The 23,447-nt window shown below is 41.0% G+C and overlaps 1 protein-coding gene across 2 annotated transcripts in view; it reads left to right on the top strand.

Annotated features, from left to right (window-relative positions):
• Positions 1-20,245, top strand: part of LOC112263418 (AP-3 complex subunit sigma-1) — a 44,515-nt gene extending 24,270 nt beyond the window's left edge. The window contains exons 2-7 of one of the 2 annotated variants that reach the window (XM_024439599.2): positions 11,165-11,256; positions 12,361-12,472; positions 12,617-12,688; positions 13,309-13,416; positions 14,836-14,877; positions 19,296-19,427. In XM_024439599.2, coding sequence (XP_024295367.1) covers positions 11,165-11,256; positions 12,361-12,472; positions 12,617-12,688; positions 13,309-13,416; positions 14,836-14,871 — 420 coding nt within the window. In that variant the 3' untranslated portion in view covers positions 14,872-14,877; positions 19,296-19,427. Of the gene's footprint in view, positions 1-11,164; positions 11,257-12,360; positions 12,473-12,616; positions 12,689-13,308; positions 13,417-14,835; positions 14,878-19,295 lie in introns of both variants that reach the window. The other variant, XM_024439598.2, reaches the window with a different exon arrangement.
• The last annotated feature ends 3,202 nt before the right edge of the window (positions 20,246-23,447 follow it).

Below are 23,447 nucleotides of genomic sequence, written 5' to 3' on the forward strand. Positions count from 1 at the left end.
TGCTCTTCAGTACGGGCCATTCTATTGCCAATGTTTGTCTATGGAGAATGCATGGCTGTGTGCTCAATTTTGTACACCTGTCAGCCATGGGTGTGGCTGAAATAGAGTCCACTAATTTGAAGGGTGTGTTTGTGTGTGTGGTTCTAAATCTCAGAGTAAATAACTCTACGGACACTATGAAAGCTTTACCAAGTTTAATTATTCCCAGAGGATCAATACAGCTGCATTAGAAGAAACACGTTTCCACCACCACAAGGGTGTGTGTGTGTGTGTATATATATATATATATATCTCACACACTCCAATTTAGGCACTCCTCCTTCTCTCCAATCCTTACATCAATTATGGTTCGACAGGAAGAGGAAGTAATGGGGTAATAAACCATAATTTCTCCCTTAACTTCTTGAGACTCCAAACCCATATCCGGAGCATAATCATAGCCTCAAGCTCATTACCATAACGCAACGTTTCCTATTCATGAAAATCGCAAATGAAATTAAATAAATATATTGAAACACAAGCTTAGCCTTTTGTTAACAACACTGTCATCTCAGATTTTCAAAATATGCTTTTCAACCAAAGCTACACAAGCATTTGTGTAAGAGTATTGATAGCCTAGCATAGCATTAAGCCTAGCATTCAGCAGGCAACATTTTCACAAAAACAAGAAAAGCATTCAAATAAAATCATTTAACTTTGAAGAACTTCGGATGTTTTCAATGACGAGACTCTTAGTTAGATAGCAAATGTTCATTTTTTCCAAAAATATTATTTGTGTAAGAGAGAGAGCTCCGTTTTGTTCATCACATTTGGCTAAGGAAAAAAAACAAAAATGCAGTCACTACAACGCCAAACTTTTTCCCAAATTAGCTCCATAATATCGACAGAAACATGGCAAACGTTGTTTAGAATCAATCCTCAAGGTGTTTTTCACAATTCTATTCGATGAAAATTCATTCGTGGCAGTTGGGTTTCTCATCAGAGGCAAACGGAAAAATACTGCAGCTGGAGTTACGCAATAATTGCGACGGAGGACACCGAGCGACCACCTGGTAGATGTAGTCTCTTATGGCCAATCTTCCAATGATATGCCTACAAATACGTCACAATGCTGCAGACACCTTGGGGAAAACGTAAGCTGACTCCTAGCTCCTCCACAGCCATATAAGGAGTCATTGCCATGAGGCGGTTTCAAAAAATGCGGCACTTCCTGATTGGATTTTTATCTGGGTTTTTTCTGTAACACTCAGACAATATCTTTGTAGTTTTGGAAACGTCAGAGTGTTTTCTTTCCAAAGCTGTCAATTATATGCATAGTCGAGCATCTTTTCGTGACAAAATATCTTGTTTAAAACGGGAATGTTTTTCATCCAAAAATTAAAATAGCGCCCCCTAGTTATAAAAGGTTAAGGGGATCTGACCTGACCTCAACCCTTCATTTACCTAATCCACAGATGTCCATCCGTATCCCCTATAGCAATCCTGTAACTTCCTCCCGTCCACCCAACACATTCCAAAGCCACCTGGCTCCGACAGATAACCTTTCAATTCTGATATAAAAACCAGTCTCTTGGCTAGCAATGTTCCAAGTTTAACCCTGAATCCAACAGTCCCCCGCTTCGAACATTTTAACTCCATACTGTTCAACATCACATACACTTGAAAATTACTTATAAATGAACAAATAATAATAAACATGAACAAAAAAATTAAACATGATTTAACATCCACTGTTAGCCTTATGGCCTCTGTTCTACCTGCACACTCTATTTCCATTCCATCACAACAGAATGCCATTCCAGCTGAAGCTGTTGGCTTCCTACACTTCAGCTGGAGCTGCTTTTAGTGTCTCCACTTTCTCCTTCTGGTTCCCAAGAGAGTGATGGCACAAGACTTAGAAAGCAACAAAAAGGCACTTAAAACAACCGCATTAATAACGTGTTAAGATAGGCAGAATTATAAATGCATGACAACCCAAAATGTGATAACATGACAATTCCCACTCCCTCTTAGCCTATGCCTTCAGGATACTTTTCTGCTGAGGTTGGCAAAAATGAAAGCCCTAAAAAGCCTCCTCGTGCTTTCTCCCAGTCTTCCCAGTCAGACTACAGGATCTAAGAGGTGTTCCCAAGCCATGTCATTCTCACTTTGCTCCCCATCTTCCTCCATAGCCACCCGATATATACTTGCGGTAGCCTTATCAATTTGACCTCATCTTGAGGTAACTCAACACTGTGTAGTCGTTTTAATATCAATGCCCCAACAATATATCCCAACAATATCAAAAAGTAACCCTTGCTATTACTAACACTGCTCCTGACACATATCTCACAACACCCATCATTTGTGCCGTAGTCCAGTTCTATGCTGTTACTATAGCATCCTTCACTGCTACTACTACTGCTCCTTCAGTTACTGTCCCTACAGCGACTGCCGGGAGAATAGCGATTGCCTGGAATCTGTCTCCTGCTCTTTGTGGTGGTTCATTTCTTTACTATCAAATGAGGGGAGACAAACTTATCACACAACTCAGAGTTCTACTTAAACTAAGTCTAATCACGTATTAATAATGGAGCAGGTCAATACAACGCACACATATAAAGTGAATTGATTGAGTGCCCTACAATAATGATGGCTGGTCGACGAATCGCCCTCAGATGATTCGTTGAGAGCCCAGAGACAAAAGTACAACGATCCTTTTTATAGCTAAAATTGCACCCTTTCAACCTACATGATGAACAGATGTAAAGAATGGGTCACAAGGTTAAGATTTGTATGAAAGATACTTATAATTCACAGCAGACAGTCTCTACTGTAAAAACAGTTCTCTCTCCCTGGTACCATATAGAACAGAAACATTAACTCAAGCACTGGAATGGGGGTCTCTATAGGTTTTATCACCCAAAAGACATTGTAAATCTCCTGTTAGTGTTATCTCCCAGAGGCCCATCCTCAGTAGAACACACACAGAGATGAGTGATCTTAACAACTCCCTTTTCTGTTGCATGAAACAACCATTTGATGCAATAATAGCAGTATAACAATCTTGTAACTTCCACCGTATCTTTGATTATCTTCGCTTCACTTAGGACTGAACCTTTCAGAGACTCCCTACCTGTCTCCCAGTTCATTCCCTGGTCCTTAGCCACCAACATCTCCAATGACCTCATGTGTTCTGCTACAGTTGGTACCTGTGGATAGTACTTTCCTGTGCATAAGTTAGGTACTCATCCCAAGGCCAATCTACACTCTACCAGTTTGTGAACACCCTTGTTACGGTGTAGAATTTGGGTCCCAACGGTTGATAAGCAGCCACCTTCTGACACTTTGCGTTTACCGTCACTCGGTCCCAAGGTATGTCAAGTATTTACTATCTGTCAGAAATGGGGGAGAAATTAGTGGCGTTGGAAGAGTATCCAGCCGGACAGCATCCAGCCGAAAACTCTGAGTCACATGTTTCTTAATCACACTCTGCAGGAGATGTGACGCTATTATTACAGCAAACCGTGGCCTCCTGTATACAGGGATCTGTGGCTATTCTTTCAAGTGTTATGCCTTTTGTGACAAACTCAATACTAAAAGTTGACAACAGTGTATGAAATGACAACACTGTCTCTACTACTTTCACCATGATCTGGGTATGTGTAACGTTCAATTCATCTTCATAATAGTCCCTATATTGTACACAACTAGCTGTCCTCCCTTTCCTACGAGCTATTTCCTGTAACAATATACATAGAGGAGTTATCGTTCCCCAGAGACTCTAGTACCCACTTCCTTAATTTACTTGACACACAAACTTCCGCCCCAGTCATATTAAATTCTGCTCTCCCAATTCTGCTCTCCATTAATGCCTTGGTTTTGGGGACTCCATAGAATGCACTGATATCGGTCCTGCCAGAATTTGCAACTAAAACTCTGTAGGTCTGACCCTTGACCCCTCCACCTACACTGATGGATGTTGGTCTTTGTCACTAGTTCTGCCCCTAAATGAGTCTATAAGTATGCCTTCATCTGCTCATACGCATCTTCTTCCCCCTTACACTTAACAGTAAGAGTAGTTTGGTTCCCATATTCCCCCCTTAGGATGTTGTCCAGAGTATAATTACCCCAACAAACTATCTTTCCCCAGGTTCGTGGTCTACTGGTGTCTAAAACTTTCCCTGACACTTCACTCCCCTAGTTGCTGTACTAAAGGGCATTACTGGTGAATAAAACCTCACTTTACGAGAGAGCACTTCCCCCCTCACTATCCTTTGCTACTCCATCGTCAGCAATGCTATAAACCTCCTGAAATGTTTTGAGTTCTGGTAACATTAGTTAGTTATCGACTGAGCTTCAGCTGATCTAGAACCCTGGCACATGACTTCCATCTGTGGCAACAGAGAAAATCTAGTTTTGTTCTTAAAACTCTCAGTATTATTATGTTCCTTCCACACTCCTGTCTGTAATAAAACCACACCTCGTTCAGAACAATCTACATCCAATGTACTAGTTCTGTTATCAAGTGGCTCCACCCATATCACCATACCTTTGTGATGAGTGACCTGTCTAGTATCTGTAGCGTTAGTACCGACTTTACCCCAATGCATTCTCGTGTCTTCATATTTAGCAACCCATTCTATGCTAATAGATTGACTACCTTCTTTACAAGGTTAAGTAACCATCAAAGCAACAGACACCAAAACTTCGGTTAAAATTAGCTCCCAGACCCAATCCAACTGCTTGTCTACAGTTGACTCTTCCTCTCTCACTTTAGCTCCGCTTCAACTATCATGGCGACTTCTACCTCACCCATTATGCTGTGGGATATCGTTTCACGTGAGAAGTGTGAACCCAACTAGGAGAGGTTGTGGTCTTTACCGCTGCGGGTGCATGGTCCTGACCAACACCGTCCCAGCACCCCGCGCCTGGTGGATCTTGATGCACACTCGCTCTCCAGGAGTCAGCCTGTGCTCTCGGTTATTTCCTGGCGACCTGCTCCTCGTGTGCTGATTTCACCTGGGATGCAACACATGGGTCATTTTCTAACAGCAGGATAACATACATTTCCCCATTATTGCCAAATCCCTAATTTGTGACTTTACTAATACCGGTAATCCCCGCCGCTTGCGGCCTATACGGGCAATGAAAAGCATGGGAGATTCCCAAAGCCTTATACGTACCACTTGTAGCACTTTAGAAGTGAAATGCGTTCCTTGATCAGAATCTAATGTCCGAAATAAGCCCCGTCTCGGTATCACTTCCCTTAACAAAGTTTGTGCCACAAAGTTCGCTGAAGCTGAGGAAGTTGCAAATACTTCTGTCCATCTTGAAAATCTGTCCACCACCACCATGCATGGGTCTTCCCCCTGATCCGACGGAGTGGCCCAATAAAGTCTATCTGCAATGATGTAAGGGGCGGCAGGGTAGCCTAGTGGTTAGAGCGTTGGACTAGTAACCGGAAGGTTGCAAGTTCAACCCCCCAAGCTGACAAGGTACAAATCTGTCGTTCTGCCCCCGAACAGGCAGTTCGGCCTAGGCCGTCATTGAAAATAAGAATTTGTTCTTAACTGACTTGCCTGGTTAAATAAAGGTAAAATAAAAAACATTTTTAAAAAAATGGTCCTTCTGGCAGGGGTTGCTGTCGGGTAGGAGTAGGCAATATTATGTTGTGCACATATCACAACTTTTAACCCAGTCCCGAAATGTTCCTAACACGCCCTTTCCCCACCATGTCGTCTTGAACTGAGAGGACATATTCACTGCCGATTGATGGGTTGGTCCATGATATATTCCAGGAAGAGTAACCTGTATCCCGCTTGGAGCCATGGGTCTTCCAGTGGTAGTGTTTATACCACAACCCTTCAGTGTCTACTTGGCACCTGTATCCCGCTTGGAGCCACGGGTCTTCCAGTGGTAGTGTTTATACCACAACCCTTCAGTGTCTACTTGGCACCTGTATCCCGCTTGGAGCCACGGGTCTTCCAGTGGTAGTGTTTATACCACAACCCTTCAGTGTCTACTAACCACTCCCACATTTTTTTCTTGTTAGTTTGCTGCTGTAAATCTTTTAGACTTAAAATCCCAGCCTTCGTATTCACAATATTTACATGTGGTTCTTGAACACTTTCTCTCACCAAGGCTGCCTGCCGCCTTAGCCATTTCGTCTGCTCTACGATTACCTATGGCGATTTCATCTGTACGACTACTGTGAGCTTCACATTTCACTACTAATTTACTGGGTAACTGACATGCTTCTAATAATGCCTCAACCTCCAGTCCATTTTTTTATTGGTGTTCCCTTCGCTGTTAACATGCGCCGTTGTGACCACAATGTACCGACATCATGAACTACCACAAATGCATGTCGAGTCTGTGTATATTGTAATTCTCCCCTTCCGACAATCTACAGGCCTCGGCCAATGCTTGTAACTCTGTTGGCCAGCCTTCACCATTCCCCTTTCATCACACACAGCGTACCCCGTTACTCTCTTCCCTTCCGTGGTCATGTAACTAGAGCCATCTGTATACAATACTTGTCCCGATTCCAATACTGTCTTGCAAATCAGGCCTAGGTTTTGGAGTAATTTGATCTGGGTCACATGTATGCGATTCACCCTCCCCAGGCAATGGCATTAACGAAGCTGGATTCAAAGCACCAATCTTGTGAAATTGTAGATTTTTCCCATTTAACGTTAACTCTCATTTTGTCCATCTTGTACTAGTAACATGCTGTGCTTTTGTGCTGTTCACTATGGTTGCTACTGAATGTGGAACATACAAAATCTACTTTTTTTTGGACCCATTTTGTAATCGAAGCCGTGTTATGCAATACAATTTCTGTCGCCTGTACTGACCCAAGGCACGGTGAAATTCCTCGTCCCACCGAGTCCAGCGATTTACTCCAGTACATTACCGGTCTTTCCCTACCCCCATGATTTTGCATAACCACCGCGCTAAAATGTCCTTCCTGTTCATGAAAAAAAATTGTTTGGTAATGGTTTGGTAATCCCAATGCTGGCGCTTGACACAATTGCTACTTAGGCTCGACAAATGCCTCACACTCTTGACTCCACTCTATCCTTTCATGGCGGCCCTTCCCCCCTTTCGTCAACTCTGTGTCTCAGCAATTTCAGAGAATGGCAGAATAAAATGTGTAACAAAATTCAAAACTCCTAAAGTTTTCCTGAGTGTGTGAGGAGTGTTTGGCCATGCCAAACAATGTGTTGTTTCTACCCGATTCCGGGTAATGTGTTTCGTGCCTTTAGAAATCGAAACCCCCAAATATGTTACCTCTTGCTTTGCTAGTTGTGCTTTCTTATATGATGCTTTATGAACCTGCTCTGCCAAATAGCCTACCAATGTGGTGAGGTCTCTCATATGAGGTTCATCTTTTGACGCTAATAACAAATAATTTATGTATTGTACTAACACAGAACCTTCATATCGACACCCTTTTAATGATGGTTTCAATGCAGAATGATACCAAGTGGGACTATTTGTAAATCCCATCGGCGCCCTTGCCCACGTATATTGCTCCCCCTGGCAACAGAACCCGAACCAGTGTTGTGACTCCTCAGCCACCGGCACAGACCAAAATCATTTTTTTATGTATAACACACTGTAGCATTCTGAGTGAGGGAATGGATGCCAAATCTGCTACCACCGGTGTGCTTTTCACTGCATGTTTATGCTGCGAAAATCCACAGTAATTCTTCATTTTTAGTCCTTTTTCACTGGGTGTAAAGGGCTGTTACATCGAGCTGGTCCACGGATCACTATGCCACATTCAAGTAATAGTGGAAGGTCTTCTGTCACCGATTTCTCCGCCTCTGGTTTAGTAGGGTATTGCTTCATTGGTTCTTTCCTCAACCACAACAGGCTTGCAACTTTTGAGTAGACCACAATCTCATGCCTCTTTTGCCGCGATTGGATGGTCCTGAAACAACAATTGTTCGGCTTTCGCCGTTCTTACTGCCAATTTTAATTTGGTAACTTTCAAAATCTATTCTCCCGGGCACCTTGCAAAGATTATCCAAACCCAAAATCGTTTCTATTCCCGTAGCCATGTAAAATGATCCTGGTATTGTTATTGGTCCTAGGTTTAATGACATAGGTAATAGCTGTATCGCCTTAGATGGTGCCCCTGTTAACCCACTGAATGTGATACTTTTCCCTGTCGTAAATTTAGACAATCTTTTCAGCTTAAGGAATCAGTGATATTTGAGTGCCTGTATCTATTAGAAAGTTGTGTGAGACGTGACCTCCTACGGCTCCTTTCACATAAAAAAACGTAACCTCTATGAACCACTATTGATCGAACGGAGGCCATGCACTGCTATGTAAAATGTTCCTGTCCGGCTGCCTTCAAGACTTGTATACTGGCATTTCCAGGTTCCAGTACCACCAACACTCATTTTTCCTATGTCCGATAGCCCCACACACAAAACCGGGAGCTAACCCCCTGTGCCCTACCATAGGTTCCATAGGTTCGCTACCCTTTCCTGTTTCCTTATCTTTCCTTGGCCATCGAACCCACTGTTAGTGACTTTCACTGTGGCAGCATTAACCACTCATACAGCTGCAGAGTAAACTGAATTAGACTACTCTCAACACTGCTTGTACTATTTCATCCCAATGAGAATGCTGGTCTACTACCCTTGCAATAGCCGCTTTGATAACAGGTTTCAAACCTGCCGTCAAAGCTGGTGTATCAATTCCTACATTTTGATCATATCTATCCCCCATTGTCAGGTTAGTACGCAAACCATCATCCATCCGATCCACATAATCGCATGTTTTCTGCACAAAACTATGCACAATATTGGCATGTTGGAAACTTTAACTCCTTACTACATCGCACAGTTCATGCTTGATCTGATTTATCTCTACAGAAACTGCACATCGAGCTCAGGAAAAAAACAGAATGAAAATTAATTCAAATAACTGACATAGTTCAATTAGTTGTTAAAAAAAATTAAAAAAGCTCAGCACTACCTAGAAGGCTAAATAAACCCTTGACCACCAGAATGTCATGAGTAGATATTAATGCTCCAATCTAATGTTAGATGACATCAGTAAAGTTTTTTTTTTTTTTTTTCCATCTCTGCTTCTCTCGCTCAGCATAGACGTTTGGGGATCGGGGAGAAAATGCAATAATAGATTTTTTTAAACAGGAACGGTTTTCTGTGCAAAATGTCCAAATTACATCAGTTTGACTGGTTTTAAGGAAAATAAAATCTGTTAACAATTTTTTTAAATAAGATTTCAGTTCAGCTTGGATGCATATTTTATGTAGTTGAAATACTATTAGCTTTTATGATGCTGATAAAGATGGCACCGCCAACTCTGCTGACGGTCCCTAACTGCGCATTCATTCTCTCAAGATACTGAAAGAAAATAAATCCCAATTCCCCACTCCTGTTACCGAGTCAAAATGTAAATTTTGTGTTTAATTTTACTGCAAAAAAATGCTGAATTCTGCAGGAGTTAATTTTTAAAATTTATTTCACCTTTATTTAACCAGGTAGGCAAGTTGAGGACAAGTTCTCATTTACAATTGCGACCTGGCCAAGATAAAGCAAAGCAGTTCGACACATACAATGACACAGAGTTACACATGGGATAAAACAAACATACAGTCAATAATACAGTAGAAACCAGTCTATATACGATGTGAGCAAATGAGGTGAGATAAGGGAGGTAAAGGCAAAAAAAAGGCCATGGTGGCAAAGTAAATACAATATTGCAAGTAAAACACTGGAATGGTAGATTTGCAGTGGAAGAAGTTAACATTGAACTTAGGGTATGTGAGAGGTTATAGACCTACAGTCAGTATCCATATTTCAGGAGGCATGAGGACTGCAGATGTGACCAGGGCAATAAATTGCAATGTCTGTACTGTGAGACGCCTAAGACAGCGCTACAGGGAGACAGGACGGACAGCTGATCGTTCTTGCAGTGGCAGACCATGTGTAACACCTGCACAGGATCGGTACATCCGAACATTATACCTGCAGGACAGGTACAGGATGGCAACAACTTCCCGAGTCAGGAAACCACAATCCCTTCATCAGTGCTCAGACTGTCCGCACTAGGCTGAGAGAGGCTGGACTGAGGGCTTGTAGGCCTGTTGTAAGGAAGGTCCCTCACTAGACATCACCGGCAACAACGTCGCCTATGGGCACAAACCCACCATCGCTGGACCACACAGGACTGGCAAAAGTGCTCTTCACTGACGAGTCACGGATTTGTCTCACCAGGGGTGATGGTCAGATTCACATTTATCGTCGAAGGAATAAGCGTTACACCGAGGCCTGTACTCTGGAACGGGATCGATTTTGAGGTGGAGGGTCCGTCATGGTCTGGGGCGGTGTGTCACAGCATCATCGGACTGAGCTTGTTGTCATTGCAGTTAATTTAAATGCTGTGCGTTATGGTGAAGACATCCTCCTCCCTCATGTGGTACCCTTCCTGCAGGCTCATCCTGACATGACCCTCCAGCACGACAATGCCACCAGCCATACTGCTCGCTCTGTGCATGATTTCCTGCAAGACAGGAATGTCAGTGTTCTGCCATGGCCAGTGAAGAGCCCGGATCTCAATCCCATTGAGCACGTCTGGGACCTGTTGGATCAGAGGGTGAGGGCTAGGGCCATTCCCCTCCCCCCCAGAAATGTCTAGGAACTTGCAGGGACTTGGGCCTTGGAGGAAGAGTGGGGTAACATCTTACAGGAAGAACTGGCAAATCTGGTGCAGTTCATGAGGAGGAGATGCACTGCAGTACTTAATGCAGCTGGTTGCCACACCAGACACTGACTGTTACTTTTGACTCCCCCCCTTTGTTCATGGACCCATTATTCAATTTGTTAGTCACATGTCTGTGAAACTTGTTCAGTTTGTCTCAGTTGTTGAATCTTATGTTCATACAAATGGTTTATGTCTGTTTTTTATATTTGCCAAAAAAAGTTTTGCTTTGTCATTATGGGGTATTTTGTGTGTGTGTGTGTGTGTGTGGAAGATAAGGCTGTAACAAAATGTGTAGAAAGTCTAGAGGTCTGAACACTTTCCGAATGCACTTTTGATGTGAATTGCACAAGAGTTATAAGTCTATGGAATATTTATTTTTTGTTATTTTTGTTTTCTCATCCACACTGACTGTTTGTTCTTTTACGTTCTACAGAGTGAAGACACAGAACAACAAATCATCAGAGAAACATTTCATCTGGTATCTAAAAGGGATGAGAACGTCTGCAATTTCCTAGAAGGTGGAATGTAAGAGATTTAAGAAGTCATAAACTGTCCACAAGTACTGAAAACAATATATGTTGGGCTTTGTCTTAACATTTCCTGCTCATGTAACAATGAAATGCATAACCTTTCAATGTCATGTACATATGTACAACTGATACAAACCAACGATTTGATCTTACGATGTGGGCTGCTCAACAAAACGCTCCACGAGTTGAATCAGCTTTTCATGATGCAACATCCACATGACACATTGCACTGCATGGGAGAGCTAAGGGGTAGAGGGAGAGGGGTATCAGATGGTGGCCAGCTGTGGGGGAGAGAAATTGGATCATCATGAATAGTTAAATATTATTTAATTATTCATGAAGCAGGCTATTGCATTATGGAACCTCCTCTCACATAACAGAATAATACAATTGGGGTGTGATCATTGGTGCACACTGTAGCAAAATGTTTTGCATCGAGAATGAGCCTGTCTTATTGGACAAGTTCAGGTTAGTCTGTTTTGGCCTGTGCTTTTTTCTTTTTGGGTTCCTAGTAAATAAACCCCTGGGATCCCTGGTATATGATTGTTGCTACTGTTTATGCTCATCAGCAAGTATGATGTCGCTCAAGCAGATCCAGGTCAACATGTTTTTACCAGGCCTTACAACGATTGTTCAAGGCTTCTGCACTTGGCCTGGACTCAACTTCCGCTAGACACGTGACCCTTTTACTTGTTCATCATACCAGCATGTTTGGCTGTGTTTCACATCATGGAATGTGTGTGTTGAGTAATTAACATGACACTGGACTATCCCATGCATTGATTGGTGCCGTGTGAGTGTGTGCCCCTTGTCGTGTGGACTGTTGTTCCGATGTAGAGGTGAAGTACTAAGTCTCTGTTAACCAACCTTGGCTCACTTCCACATGCATGCCAGTCTTCACAGATCCCAGGCAACCACACACCAACTGGGGTTTATTTACTAGGCTCCAAACTCATGCAAACGGGTTGGACAGGACCTACCTGAATTTGTCCAATAAGAAACAAGTTTTCATTGCGAAGGTTTTGTTACGGTTTGCACTAATGAGTACACCCCTGTTCAGAGTTTTGATTGTCCCTTCATTTTACTTTTGTTTCATTAGGTTGATCGGTGGGTCAGAGAACAAGCTCATCTACAGACACTATGCTACGCTCTACTTCGTATTCTGCGTCGATTCCTCGGAGAGTGAGCTTGGCATCCTTGACCTTATCCAGGTAATGTTTCCAAAGTCTTAGGGGAATTGTATTTGAAAAAAAGGATATTGTTGAACTACGACCATTTGGTACCACAATTGTAGATAGTCTACCGTCCACTGGAAACAATTACACTGTTCAGTGAATGTGATCGTCTCTCCACAGGTGTTTGTGGAAACTCTGGACAAATGCTTTGAGAATGTTTGTGAACTTGACTTAATTTTCCACGTGGACAAGGTAGAGAATTATTTTATCAACTATATCCTATTATTTCATCCATCCTTTTTATATTCACTATACCAAGGATGTAAGTCAACCTTGCCCCAAACAGCAGCATTAAATGCTCACAATGAATGTCTGACTTCCCATAGAAACTCACTGTTATAGTGTAATTTGTTTACTATAAGGCTGTCTGAATTCATCTCCCGTCAAATCAAAGTTGGTCACGTACACAGTCCAGCGAAATGCTTGTATGCCGCAAAATCCTTGTAGAAACAGGGCGGCTGTGTCCATCAGCGTCATCTTAATGATAACCCTGTGACAATGCTTCAGCCCTGATGGCACTTGTCACAAGAAAATCTATTGTGATTGTCTAGCCAAGTCTGTGGCAGCGAAGCAGGATATTACACTACTTTCTGCACAGGTTGCATTATTTCACACACAGAGATGCCATTGATATTCATGTGTACAGAGGACCGCGTTTGTGTAAACCTTTTCTCTACAGCGGGTTACAAAAATGTGAACGGCACAGAAAATAACCCCCCCCCCTAAAACATCTCTAAATGGGTGAAAGCAATAGGATGTTATCTCAGTCTGAGAAGAGACTATAAATAGAACATTTTGGATTGAACCTGTAGGTACACAATATACTGGCAGAGATGGTGATGGGAGGAATGGTGCTAGAGACCAACATGAATGAGATCATCACACAGGTGGACGCCCAAAACAAAATGGAGAAATCGGAGGTAAGAGTGGCAGTAATTCGTTCTGACTTCTCATACTCCAGGTATGTGTAGGCATGTGCGTATGCTGGAACCTGCATGCCCCTCCAGTGCCCTTGTGATGCTCTTGACTCTTGAGTGTTTGTGCTCTCTTGGCCCTCCGCTACTGCACTGCTGAACCACACAGAATTACATTTATCTTCCTTCCTTCCCCTAAGTTATAATCATCATCACAGACACCGATGGTCTCTTCTCTGGAATCTAAATTTACACATTGTCCAACGCATCTGCGGAATCTTGATCCTTAACAATCACACACTCATGAGATGCATTGCTCATCCCACTCTACAGGCTGGATATCTCGTGTTGACGTATTTGCTTAAACGGGGAGATGGTGGAAATGTTTTTTATGGTTCGTTGTGGTCAGAGAGCGATGTTGAATTAACGACATTCGATGTTCAAGTTTAGATATTAAGGCCTAGACATTTATTTTTTTCTCAGATCTCTTTGAATACAATTTCTAAATTTCATCATTCATGAAAACCGATTGTTACAGCCATAGATAATTTTATGGAGTTGTTGCCATTTACCAATTCCAGAACAATGCCATTATGACTGACTGGGTGTATTCTGATCCATCTAAATACAAGACCCTGTGTATTTTGAAATTGACACACAAAATATTCCAGTTAAATAAATGGATATGAAGCCAAATATTTAAAAGCCACAAATGTTTATCAAAGTTATTTTTGAGGAGTTCTTTTAGGTTTTGTTTGCTTACTGCTAAATGTAAAGTTACATGGTGTGACTCAAAAGTCCTACGGATGTGTAACTTGCTGTTAACGTTATATCAAATTGGTGCTACACCATTGGCTAACATTTACAGATATTACCTCACTGTAGCAATGTGGCTCTATCTAACAATGGAAACCATGCTATGGTAACCACTTTTGGGCCGTATTGTGTGGTTGATTTTAAATGGAATCATTATTGTATTGTACGCCAAGTCTTTGACTGCTCAACAAACATCAGATGTGCTCCGTCTTTTCCTTCTTGGACCTACCCTAGACCGCAGTGTGTTTATAGTCACGATCATTCAAACTTCAACGCTAATTCAGAGCCATAAATAATGACGTAAACAAAATAAATTCCTAGTAGAGTGTAAAGAAAAAAAAATGATAAAAGTCCATACAAATTGGTGAAGAATGATCGGCTGTATTTAGTTCACTTTCACATGCTCATCAATATGAAACATCAGAAGTGTTGCTATGCCTTTGGAGGTGTTGAGGCCTCTCTCAGTGCAGTCTATCAATGCGGTCTACGGCAGGTCTTATCACTTTCTATTTATATAAACTGTAATTTCTTTGATCTGCTTTAACAACATTCCTCATTCCTCTTTTCCCCTGACCCTTTCTAGTTCTTTCCATTCTTCTCTCTTTACAGACATTTATCTTTCAGTCTCCCAGGCAGGACAGGTAGACACAGGTACTGCTAAATTTCCAACAAGTACTGTAACCCAAATTTATTTACACTATCCGTAGTTCTCCATAGGCTGACCACTTAATAACAAAATGACATCACTAACATCTAAATCTTTTTACAGCATACCCTAAAATATATCAATGGTACTTAAAAGGAGCATTGAAACCACAAATGACTTGGCTATTTCGGTTAACATGTTTCAATTATCATTTGAAACTTCCATGTATTTCATTGCGATGTTTTTAATTAAAGGCCCAATGCAACTGTTTTTATCTCCAATATTAAACCATTTCTGGGTAACATAAGTACCTTACTGTGATTTAAAAAAATATATATATATATTTCATATATATTAAAATGGTCAAAAATAAATGGGTTCTTAGTAAAGAGCAATTTATCAAGAATTTTGTGGGGAGGGGAAAACCTGAAAAATAACTTATTGGTGGAGGTTTGGCCTTTTTCTTATTGGTCTATCAATTAATTTACCAAACCGCAAAGGGCAGTATCATAATTTTCACCATTTCACAGTATTATTCTAACCTCAAAGAAATATAATATACACTACCGGTCAAAAGTTTTAGAACACCTACTCATTCAAGGGTTTTTCTTTATTTGTACTATTTTCTACATAGCAGAATAATAGTGAATAAAATCAAAACTATGAAATGACACATGGAATCATGTAAGGAACCAAAAAAGTGTTCAATAAATCCAAAAATATTTGAGGTTCTTCAAAGTAGCCACCCTTCGCCTTGATGACAGCTTTGCACTCTCTTGGCATTCTCTCAACCAGCTTCACCTGGAATGCTTTTCCAACAGTCTTGAAGGAGTTCAACATATGCGGAGCACTTGTTGGCTGCTTTTCCTTCACTCTGTGGTCCGACTCATCCCAAACCCATCAGTTTGGTTGAGGTCGGGGGATTGTGGAGGCCAGGTCATCTGATGCAGCACTCCGTCACTCTCCTCCATGGAAAAATAGCTTTTACACAGCCTGGAGGTGTGTTGGGTCATTGTCCTGTTGAAAAACAAATGATAATCCCACTAAGCGCAAACCAGATGGGATGGTGTATCACTGCAGAATGCTGTGGTAGCCATGCTGGTTAAATTGAGATGGTCCTGTGATGCAGTATTACATCAATTCCCCACATGAATGTCATTAGGTTATACTATGGAAATAATTCTCACATTGAATAGCTGTCGCTATACACTTCTGTACATTTTAATAATCAAACATTAGATTGAACATTGTCATATTTTACAAACACTGAACCTTGTCACCCCCCATTACCAACAAGTAAGTCCTGTTAACCTTGTCACCCCCGATACAACTAGTAGTCCTTATCTCAGCATGTTTCCACTGTGTTGTTACAATTCGAATATATTACAGTGCAGTGCTTTCGGAAAGTATTCAAACCACTTTTCACTTTTTGCTACATTGCAGCCTTTTTCTAAAACATACTTTAAAAAAAAAATCCTCAATCTACACACTATCGCATAATTACAAAGCAAAAACAGGTGTTTAGAAAATTCAGCAAATTTATTACTTTTTTTTTAAAGAAGGAAATGTACTATTTCAGTTAACTGTTCAGACTCTAGTTTGTTAAAGCACTTTTGGCAGTGATTACAGGCTTGTCGTCTTGGCACACCTGTATTTGGGGGGTTTCTCCCATTCTTCTCTGAAGATCTACTCAAGCTCTGTCAAGTTGGATGGGGAGCGTCGATGCACAGCTATTTTCAGGTCTCTCCATAGACGTTAGATCGGGTTCAAGTCCGGGCTCTGGCTGGGCCACACAAGGACATTCAGACTTGTCCCTTCGCCCCAGTCTGAGGTCCAGAGCGCTCTGGAGCGGGTTTTCATCAACAATCTCTCTGTACTTTGCTCTGTTCATCTTTCCCTCGATCCTGACTAGTCTCCCAGTCCCCGCCGCTGAAAGACATCCCCACAGCTTGATGCTGCCACCCCAATGCTTCACCATAGGGATGTTACCAGGTTTCCTCCAAGCGTGACGTTTGGCATTCAGGCCAAGAAGTTCAATCTTGGTTTCATCAGACCAGAGGATCTTGTTTCTCATGGTCTGAGAGTCCTTTAGTTGCCTTTTTGAAAACGCCAAGCGGGCTGTCAGGTGCCTTTACTGAGGAGTGGGTTCCGTCTGGCCACTCTAACATAAAGCCCTGATTTGTGGAGTACTGCAGAGATGGTTGTCCTTCTGGAAAGTTTTCCCATCTCCACAGAGGAACTCTGGAGCGACCATCTGGTTCTTGGTCACCTCCCTGATCAGGGCCCTTCTACCCCGATTGCTCAGTTTGGCTGGGTAGCCAGGTCTAGTAAGAGTCTTGGTGGTTCCAAACTTCCATTTAAGAATGATGGAGGCCACTTTGTTCTTGGGGACCTTCAATGCTGCAGAAATGTTTTGGTACCCTTCCCCAGATTTGGAGCACTCTGGGAGAAGGGAATTATAATTATTATATATAGCCCAAGGGCACAATGGCCGCTAGCCTGCAAAAGGCATGTTTGTTTTTTTAGGGGGCGTTTCGGCCACACACGGGATGCCACCGGGAAATTTGAGGCATTATAAAATGCTTGTCAAATTGTGAATGAGAGACTGAAGTGTGTACAGCCTGTGCCAAAAACAAAGCAGAGGTCATGCCTTTCAAGCAGCCTTACAATGTATTAAAAATCAAAACATATACCCCAAATGCTTGTAGAACTAAAGTTACCTAATTTGAAATTTAGCATATAGGGATACCTATTTCTTTGTTAACCACTCAACACAGAATAGCCGCATGTGCGCACTCCCTCATCGTTTGGAGAAAATATCCTTTCTATTTTATTCAGCTTTGTTCAATTGTATTCTTCATAATATAAAATAATGCCACGGAATTCTAAGCAAACCTTGTCTGCTAAATGAACTAGTGTATCCCACAGCCATATGGCATAGCCAGATCAGGACCTAACATAAGGACAAATCAGAGTTTGGAATTCTGTTCTTCTGAAATAGACTACATTTTCTTCATATCATGTTTCTTTAGACCGTCTAAAATAATGGATTTATTGTTAAGGTGTAGGATATATTACATGGATTGATTAAACTTTTTAAAGTATATGTTCTGCATCAGTGGCTTGTAGGCTGTGTGGAAGCCAGGAGATGCTAATTGTGTTTGTGTTAAAGGTCAATTACTGTGAGAACAGAAGTTATTTGCTTGACAATCACCAGCTGATAAAATTTTGTGACCGCCACAGCCCTAATATAGACTGGTGTGTGTGCCTTTCCAAATCATGTCCAATCAATTGAATTCATTACCACAGGTGGACTCCCAAGTTGTAGAAACATCTCAAGGATGATCAATGGAAACAGGATGCACCTGAGCTCAATTTCTAGTCTCATAGCAAAGGGTCTGAATACCTATGTAAATAAGGTATTTCTGTAAAAAAAAAAAAAAACTATGTTTGTAAAAATGTCTTAACCTGTTTTTGTTTTGTCATTATGGGTGTTGTGTATAGATTGAGGGATTTTTTTTAAATCCATTTTAGAATAAGGCTGTAAATGTAACAAAATGTGGAAAAGGGGAAGGCGTCTGAATACTTTCCGAATGCACTGTTATATCCTTGAAAAAGTTCCCACGTTTTTAAATCCACTTTCATTGAAACAGTCTGTTTATTGTACTTTAGGAATGGCCAGAAAAAGGACTATGAAACTATACTGAATTGTCATAATGGTGTTATATTTCACAGAGAACAATTTTAATCTGATTTACTTTTCACATACATACAGTATATATAAATATGTAGCAAAATAAATCTTAGTGCAATGTGATCATTTCCTTTGGGCCATCTGATATTGCTCTAGTTCGTTCCTCTTTCCTAACACACATAAATAAGATATTTCACTATAGTCATGTTCAAATTTGTTTTTTGGAATTCAATAAAGATTCTATACAGATCTATAGCTTCATTTCCTTCTCATATCAAATTCAATTTTTTTTCTTCTTTACCCAATTCTCTCCTTGCATTTTTATCCTTATCAGTCCTCAAGAATTTGGTGGGTTCACTTTTCAAGCAATGCTGCCTCCGTCTTTTTAAAAGTCAATATTATTGAATATTTCAAGATCTATGAATGTAGCACTATGTTCTCACAGTTGATTCATAATTGGCTCTGATTGTGATGTAAATCATAAATGAACTAAATAATGCATGTGCATAAGAAGCTAGGCATTTGAATGTACATTTGCACATGTCTGTTAATAGTTGATGCTTTGCATTTTGTCTGTTGGTGACTGTCTCCGTATAGTGCTTTTATTTTTAGTACTGTGGAGTTGTGTGTCCCTGTCCATTGTGAGTAGGTCTGGTGGTGTGAAAGTTGTAATGTGCAATATGTTTCTAAGCGTTTCTGATGACTCTTAACTCTGTGTTTTGTGTGTAGGCTGGTATTGCAGGTGCACCTGCTCGTGCTGTATCTGCCGTAAAGAACATGAACCTTCCCGAAATGCCCAGAAACATCAACATCGGAGACATCAGCATAAAAGTGCCAAACTTACCCTCCTTCAAATAGCGGCATGATCCACTGTGCCGAAGTTGACCAATGTTTACCATGCAATTTGTTTACCAAAATCTAAACGAATATCAACAAAGATCATGAAGGTACTGTGTGAATTCCTTTGGTGTTAAATCATTCTTTGTTTCCTTGTTTTAAATGACTGTCATTGATGTGGCGATGTTTGAGAAAATTAAGTATTTATTTATTACATTCCTCTACCCTCACTGGAGGTGTTCCATTATGTATTGGCTGCTACAGTATTGGAAAATCATACCTTAGTAGTTTGTAAAACAAACTGAACAGAATATTCTTATATACAATATGATGGAATTGTATTTCTTTGTCTCGTCTGTATACAACATTTTAAATGATCTTGTCTTATCAAATTATTTTCTCTTGATTTTAATCAGTGCATGTAAGTTTTTTTTCTCCTTTTTGCAACTCAATAAAGTATTGAATAATTTAAATTCCTATGTGTTTGCAGTGAACCTGGTTTCATACTATACAATTGTGTAATAGTGCCTGATAGGTTTTCTGAAAGAAGAGCAAGTTGGACTGCTGTTGATCCAAATAGCTTGCATTTTATGGACAGTAAATATCCTATGATTCAAACTTTTTGCAATGCAATTAATAATTGATTCACAATGTACTGTGGTTTACACTTATTAGGTGCAGTTTGGCCATCACGTGTCCCAGTGACAGCACAGCTGATAATGGCACGTGACTGCTTTTCTCTGCTCTTGCGCAGCTTTTGCGCAACACAATTAGTAAAAATGTACTTTCTTTCATAGCCGGTTCTATGAAAACAAGTAATAAAACTATAGATGACTGTCTTATTCAGTTGATTTCGTATTTTTTGTGTAATAAATTGATTCATTGAAGCGTGCAATATGGTGGTCGCGAATGCAGCAATTCACAATGGTCAGCAGGGTTGCCATGTCTGGTTTTCCTAATAAATGGGGCTACTTTGAAAACAATGTCATGTGTGAAAATGTGTTGGTTGTAGGATATTGGGCAATTTCGAATTTGCACTGTGGCTGCCATGGTATTTCTCTTTAACACTATATTTCACTGTGCCATGATGACTTTCAGGAAGCGAGGCAGGCTGTTGCTGAGAGAGGTTGTGGGTTCCTGAGTTCTTTTGCAAAAAAATCTAATTATAGTTGGAATAATGTAGATAAACTTGGATTTTTTTTGTCACAAGGACTTATACAGGACTACATCAAAATTCCATACCTAAAACCTTGATTTTGGACAAAATTACCTGAATGGATTCTGACTACCAAGAACTATCCATTTTATTTTTCTCTAACAAACCAAAACCTGTAGAAGAACCACAGTGGAAACCTGGGAATAACACACAACAGAGTGAGTAATGATCAGTCTGAACCTACTTACTTCTGAAAAAGCAAAAGACAATCTCTAGGTAATTTTGTTTATGTAAAGCCTAGTAAATAAGCCTACCAAGTTGCTAGGACAGAACAGACCTGGCTGCAAGTTAAATTAGCACTGAAGTGAGAAACTCTTGAGCCGAACAAAGGTAGGAGTGTTTCACAGCCTCCCCCACCCAAATGCAGAGGCCTTTGAAGCCCCCCTGCGCTATGGCATAACCCTGTGCAGATGTCATCACAGTACAGTACCCCTTGGATATTAAAAATACTGCACGGAATAAGTACAAAAATAATCTTAAAGACAATCCAGAGACACTATTTGCTGACTGCTACAAAGAGAACGTAAACAACTTAATTTTTCCACACAAACCATCCCCTGGCATGGCACAGTGCTAGAGGAGCACACTACCCCTATGTCAAGAGAGAGGTTGTTGGCCTAGGGTGGAAACTCAGAATACTAGACATTGAGGAAACTGAAACAATCTCCTGTCAATGTGTACAAGTCTGGGACAGTAATGGTGCAGGGCATCCTCAAGCAGTTCCACCTGGACTTATACGGGATCAGAGAGAGAGCACAGCAGGAAAAGCTCTCTCTCTGACTCCCTCATCCTGAGTGAGTCTGATCACCTCTTCAAACTGTGTACAAGTGAGGGCTGAAGGTAGAGATGGACGCCTGTCTGAGGCAGCTGGCTGCATTCCGGAATGAGGTGAGAGAGGAACACATGGCACAGGTAAATGCAGTGGAGGAGGAGGGAGAGAAACACATGGCACAGCCTAATAGCAGTGAAGAAGGAGGGAGAGGCACAGCTAACAGCATTAATCTGGTGGAAGAAAAAACAGAAAAAAACAACTTTTTTTCCCTACCACGATCTTTGAAATGCAACAGAAAGGTCCCACATCTTGCCATCAGTCTGGTTGTAATTCCGATGGTGTCCACAAGATGGTAGCAGTGTATGTGCAGAGTTTCAGACGGATAACTTGATGTATGAGCAAACTACATGACATTTAGTGTGAAGTCACCCAGGTACATTTGGGCAAATCGTGATAGAGACATTTACATTCACACTACATTTTTCTGCAAGAATATCGTTAAATCTGTATACTTGGACTTTAATTGAGCTTTTCCAGTATTTGTAGCCATATTATAAGTTAATATTTGCAAAACACCCAGTTTTCATAATATAATTCTTCATATTCTTATCATTTTTGTCCAAAAGATATGGGGTTTCCGGATACTCTCGTAAAGCCCAGCTCATTGGCTATCTAGCTACAGTTGAAGTCGGAAGTTTACATACACCTTAGCAAAATACATTTAAACTCAGTTTTTCACAATTCCTGACATATAATCATAAAAATTCCCTGTTTTAGGTCAGTTAGGATCACAACTTTATTTTAAGAATGTGAAATAGTGGGTCAAAAGTTTACATACACTCAGTATTTGGTAGCATTGCCTTCAGGTAGCCTTCCACAAGTTTCCCACAATAAATTGGGTGAATTTTGGCCCATTCCTCCTGACAGAGATGGTGTAACTGAGTCAGATGGCCACTCCAATACCTTGACTTTGTTAAGCCATTTTGCCACAACTTTAGAAGTATGCTTGGGGTCATTGTCCATTTGGAAGACCCATTTGTGACCAAGCTTTAACTTCCTGACTGATGTCTTGATGTTGCTTCAATATATCCACGTAATTTTCCTTCCACATGAGGCCATATTTTTTTAAGTGCACCAGTCCCTCCTGCAGAAAAGCACCCCACAACATGATGCTTCCACCCCTGTGCTTCACGGGTGGGATGGTGTTCTTCAGCTTGCAATCCTCCCCCTTTTTCCTCCAAACATAACGATGGTCATTATGGCCAAACTGTTTGTTTCATCAGACCAGAGGAAATTTCTCCAAAACGTTCGATCTTTGTCCCCATGTGCAGTTGCAAACTGTAGTCTGGCTTTTTTATGGCGGTTTTGGAGCAGTGGCGTCTTCCTTGCTGAGTGGCCTTTCAGGTTATATCGATATAGGACTCATTTTACTGTGGATATAGATACTTTTGTACCAGTTTCCTCCATCTTCACATGGTCCTTTGCTGTTGTTCTGGGATTCATTTTCACTTTTCGCACCAAAGTACGTTCATCTCTAGCAGAACGCGTCTCCTTCCTGAGCGGTATGATGGCTGCGTGGTCCCATGGTGTTTATACTTGTGTACTATTGTTTGTACAGATGAACGCGGTACCTTCAGGCGTTTGGAAATTGCTTCCAAGGATGAACCAAACTTGTGGAGGTCTACACTGTTTTTTCTGAGGTATTGGCTGATTTCTTTTGATTTTCCCATGATGTCAAGCAAAGAGGCAGTGAGTTTGAAGGTAGGCCTTGAAATACATCCACAGGTACACCTCCAATTGTCTCAAATGATGTCAATTAGCCTATCAGAAGCTTCTAAAGTCATGACATCATTTTCTGGAATTTTCAAGCTATTTAAAGGCACAGTTAACTTAGTGTATGTTAACTTCTGACCCACTGGAATTGTGGTACAGTGAATTATAAGTTAAATATTCTGTCTGTAAACAATTGTTGGAAAAATTCCTTATGTCATGCACAAAGTAGATGTCCTAACTGACTTGCCAAAACTATAGTTTGTTAACAAGAAATTTGTAGAGT

This window comes from Oncorhynchus tshawytscha, linkage group LG12 (genome assembly GCF_018296145.1).
Source record: "Oncorhynchus tshawytscha isolate Ot180627B linkage group LG12, Otsh_v2.0, whole genome shotgun sequence".
Classification (NCBI taxonomy): Eukaryota; Metazoa; Chordata; class Actinopteri; order Salmoniformes; family Salmonidae; genus Oncorhynchus; species Oncorhynchus tshawytscha.